The 4,873-nt window shown below is 33.7% G+C and overlaps 1 protein-coding gene across 6 annotated transcripts in view; it reads right to left on the minus strand.

The window, feature by feature from the left end:
* Positions 1 to 345: 345 nt before the first annotated feature.
* The window catches only part of LOC117114152, a 36,145-nt gene continuing 31,617 nt past the window's right edge, over positions 346 to 4,873 (minus strand). For 3 of the 6 annotated variants that reach the window (XM_033257711.1, XM_033257709.1, XM_033257712.1), the window contains exons 3-7: positions 4,686 to 4,729; positions 3,998 to 4,170; positions 3,408 to 3,592; positions 2,614 to 2,722; positions 346 to 1,952 (exon numbers count right to left, since the gene is read on the minus strand). In XM_033257711.1, the coding sequence (XP_033113602.1) occupies positions 1,402 to 1,952; positions 2,614 to 2,722; positions 3,408 to 3,592; positions 3,998 to 4,170; positions 4,686 to 4,729 (1,062 nt within the window). In that variant the 3' untranslated portion in view covers positions 346 to 1,401. The remainder of the gene's footprint in view (positions 1,953 to 2,613; positions 2,723 to 3,407; positions 3,593 to 3,997; positions 4,171 to 4,685; positions 4,730 to 4,873) is intronic. The other 3 variants (XM_033257713.1, XM_033257710.1, XM_033257714.1) reach the window with 1 other exon arrangement.

The raw sequence follows: 4,873 nt of genomic DNA on the forward strand, positions 1-4,873 counted from the left end.
ATTTTAATATATGGCTTTGTACAGTCTTGTGTAAAGTTATTCTATGAAACTGCTTATTTTTTTAATGTCTGGATTATGCCTATGTCTGCATGCCTGTCTCTTATACACAATTGGCTAATAGCGTCTCATCAATGCTTAACAGGTATGGTAAGTGTGCTGTGATTGGGTACTGCTTTCGTGAACGACATTATTTTTTCGAAGATAAATTCTCATTTTTGGTTACAGTTTCCCCAAATTAACGATTGCCGACAATTATATTATGTTTCAATAAAATAGTATTGACATTTTTGTGCGAATGCCAAGTAGCGCGGATCGGTGGGTCACAGAATTCGTAAACTAAGCCGATTTTGGAGCCTCAACCCACGGTCTAATACAGATCTTTGAATATTTAAAAACTGGGGGAATAAGGTGTAAAAATGGGCAGTTATGCCCCTTTTTCCCCCCAGTTTTTAAATATTCTGTATGAAGAAGTACCAGAGCCAATAAAGCTTAAATTCCCTCATATTGTTATATAACATGAGTACCCAGGAGTACAAGTGGGTACCTGGTAGGTTCAAACACAACCATGAGCCGATTACAGCTGCAATATTATGGAATTCTCCCAAGGGACCTGAGTATGTGTTTCATATGTGCTTGATCTTGTCCAATGAACGGGGTTGGAGGTAATAATGCAGCGCATAGGTCTCTACAATATGCGCTATAAGTCGACAATTTTTATTAGAGCGATCCGCCCATGAAAACGATTTATTGAATAATTGTTTTTATAATGCTTATTTATATTGGCAAAGTTTCATTGGAGCTTATTATTATATAAGATGACTAATAGATATATCTCTATTAAAAACTAAGATATCTCTACAATATAATTAAAACTAAGATATCTCTATTAAAACTAAGATATCTCGATTAAAAACTAAGATTAAACATACTCAGAAATGGAATGTTATAAGTGTATCTTGAAGGCTAAGTCTATATACAGAAAAAAGCTATTAAAATGCCAATCGGTTTTTTTCATGAGAGTAAAGTGGGCATCGGTCAGGCATTGCTTAAAAACGTTCAGAAATGGTCCAGAGAGAAGCCCCAGAAAACTCTAATAATTTATGGGTTTCGGAGTCTACTAATAATATGTACAAACTACATACACTCCTTGGCAGCAAATTAGTTCCACTAAATGTGTTAAAATACTACACTAAAATACTATAATTGACCATTAAGTTTTCATTGGAACAGGGATTAATTCCGTATTCTTATAATTTTTGAAACCAGCCTACGCCTTTCAAATTTTAACAGATTTTTCACGCCAAAAAAATGATGTTTGACATTTGTAGTTCACAAAACAAGCTGTGACATGATATAGTAGTGTTCATCATAAGAATCCTCACAATCATCTTGTCTTGTGAATTACTTTGGCTTTGATTCTAATGCACTGGCTTCGCCTTCCATTCCGTTGCGTCTAAGTTTTTTAACAAAGGAATCCTTCGATTCTTCAGTAAGTATTTTGTGTGTTTCTAGTTCAAATATAAGCATCCAATGATCTTCCCATTGGTCAGCGGTGAAATCGTACAAGCTACCAATTTCCTGCTTGTGTTTATTGGTAATTGCTCCACCAAACCTTATCAAACTATGTCGATAATCAGAGAATCTACTGGGAACCACTTTTTTGAATCCTGGAAATGCATGTATGTTTTTCTTGATTTCATCTTCCACCCCATCCAAACCACCCAAAGCAATAGCTTCGACGAGAACATCAATGTCGGTTTGGGTAATAAGCTTAGCGCCACGAAGTATTTGAAATAGACCATTCGGCTGATTTTCATCCTGTAGTTTTGTTACATTGATTTTACCTTTGAAATCAGAAAGGAGTACTTTAAGAAAATGTATGTTTCCATATCTTTTCCACCATCTGTCCACAATTGTAAGAAACTCACTGTAATCTTCTGCAGATGATAGTCCTTTAAAAAAAAGGTTTGAACATAATGATCATTATTTTCTTCAACTTTAATCTATTGAGTATCTTATACCATTACTCATTAAAGGCATGCCTATACAATATCATAATAATAATAAATTTATTTTTACATAGCGCTGCGCAGAATGTTAGACACCTCTATGCACTTTACATTAAAAGCAAAAGCCGGATCATAATTAAAATTTAAAAAAAAGATGCTCTTTTTTCAAGAAAACACAAGTGACATCAGATAGGCAGATTAGGAAACCAAAAATAAAACTTAAAAGCTAGTCGAGCTTTGTTTCACTTTGCATTAAATAATAATTATTTAGAAAAGACATTGGCATTTTTATACAGAAAATATATATTTAAGAATCACTTGTGGAACCAGGAATCTGACGCATTTGTCACATTTTTATTCGACCTGGACCATTATACATAACATACAGCGCTAGATTTTATAATCATTACGAAAAATGCGCTGAACAAAAATGCGCCTGCAAAGGCAGTCAAGGCAACCCCTCTCACCAATAATTCGCTCGTTGGCACCGCCCAGAATTAAAATAGAAAAAAATTTGGGATTTCGACAAGTCTAATTGGGTTTAGGTAAGACCCTTTTTAACTTAATAACCTATGTTGAATGTCATGAAGGTTACTAAACTAACCTGGATTTGCAGGTGATCTTGTTGCCCCGGAAGATGTTGGACTAGCTTCTGCTGGTGGAAGTGGTGGTAGCAAAGTTACAAGTGGGTTTGGATTAGGATCTTGAGGCTTCTGTTAAGAGAAAACAAAAACAAAATGAAACTGCAACTGAATTCTTATTCAAGAGCGGCGCTAGTAATATTGGCGTGGCGCTTCTCATGCCCGTTCCCATGTTACCTTTCATGTATTCCCGTAGTTCGGTAAGCATATCAAAGGTCCTTACTTTTTAGTTTATAAAGAAATGCTTGTGTCTTGATGTGTTTATTCATTGAAACCCTGTTTCTCAAAGTGTTTTATTACATACAGGCTAATATTACACTCTCGAAAGCACCACTGCGCTTATTCAAGAGCGGTATTTAGCGGGGGGGGGGGGAAAAAAAATCAGTTTTGGTGTGGTGCTTGTTTGAGAGTGGCACTTATGTGAGCATTTATGGAAATCACTAATGCTGAATAAATCTTAAGCATTCAAAACATAAATTGTGAGATTAAAGCCTATTTCCACTAGACAAATTTATTTATTTGTGTGAATCAAAAGCGTCGGCTTATTCGCATGCGCACTCACATTTCTATCACAATTTTTCGCTTCAGCGAAAAATCAGTAGCTCGAACTGTTTCTACTTGCGAATACTTGCGAAACGAAAAAATGCTCAACCAATCAGAGCTTAGTAGGCAAACTGACGCTTTCGATTTGCACAAATAAATCTGCCTAGTGGAAAACAGCCTTTAAGAATAAAAAAAAAATGTTCTTGGTTCTTACCAAGTTTGGGTAATCCTCTAAAAGTCTCAGCAATTCTTTAAACTTTTCATCGAAGGCCGCCTCATCTGAGAAATTGACATATAAATGGCCTCCGAAAATGGCTGCAACCCAGTTGTCCAATGTGTAAGAGTCCTCCATCATTAAAGGAATGAACTTCCTCTTAAACTGTCTAATGCAGCTACCCTCTGAATTACAAAGGATTAGCCAAATATTTTAACTACATACAATAAAAATAACATAAAACTTTGCAAAATTTACCAAGTTTTGTATTTGTAATTATTTATGTAGGTGTATGCAGTATACTGTGTTATTTAAGGGGACATTTCCCTCTATGGCCTTAGTAGCAATTAAAAATTGAACTTGAACAAGATTCAAGATAGCTTTTATTGTCCATGCATTAGAAATAAAAGAAATTCAAACAATAATACTACTACTAATAAAAATACCGCTAACAATAATAATAATAGGCCTAGTAATAATAATAATAATAACAATAATAAAAATAGTAACAATAATAATAATAATAACAACAACGACGACGACGACGACGATAATACTAATAATAATAATAATAATAATAATAATAATACCTGATTTGCAATTGTCACTTTGTTCATACTTCTTAGACAAGCAAGGCAGGACAAGGTCAGCTTCTTTAACGGCTTCAGCCATTGTAGTGTAAATGAATCCTTTCATTTTCTCTATATCAATCCACACCTTGTAACCTAGTTGTCCCAATTGCTCTCTTATCTTTGTGACAATTCTAAAAATGTAATTGAATTGTGAAAAAAAAAAAAAAAAACAGCACAAGAAAAGGTTGTCCACAAGAACCATTATAGGCATATGCACCGTATTTATTTGAATAAACACCCCGGTGCATTTATTGTTGAAAAGGGTTTTTTTTTTAAAGGACAGTTAATAAATTCGAGAGAGGCATTTATTTATTTATTTTTTGGTGTGAAATAGATACGTACTGTATAAACCCAAATAAAATCTCCTCAAGTTAATAATTTGTATATGTTGCTGCAAATAATTAGCAAGTTAATTTCAAAATTATATTTTATGATTTTTTGTCAATTTCCAGGGACAATACATCTTTAATAATAATATATTAATGGCGATGATGATGATGGTAATATGCAGTATTTTATAATTAAACAATAAATTTGTAATTATATTTTATAAAATATTTGATTTTATAGATGATGATAATGATGATGATAAAAACAATAGTATTAATAAATTATATTTTTAGGAAGCTACTATTGATACACTTACGGCTGGTTGTCCCATTGGTAGCTTAACATAATATACCCTTGAGTCTGCAAAAGTCACAGATAAAAAGCATATTAACAGATAATTTCATTTGAAACTAAGTTTCTCTGGTAGTGCTGATTGCGATTCTGTCTCTAATTCTTGCTATATACCACTAGGCACTAGACAAGGGCCTAGGGCTCATACAGGCC

This window comes from Anneissia japonica, unplaced genomic scaffold (assembly GCF_011630105.1).
Source record: "Anneissia japonica isolate Jap-2015-1 unplaced genomic scaffold, ASM1163010v1 scaffold287840_len1291095_cov163, whole genome shotgun sequence".
Lineage (NCBI taxonomy): Eukaryota > Metazoa > Echinodermata > Crinoidea > Comatulida > Comatulidae > Anneissia > Anneissia japonica.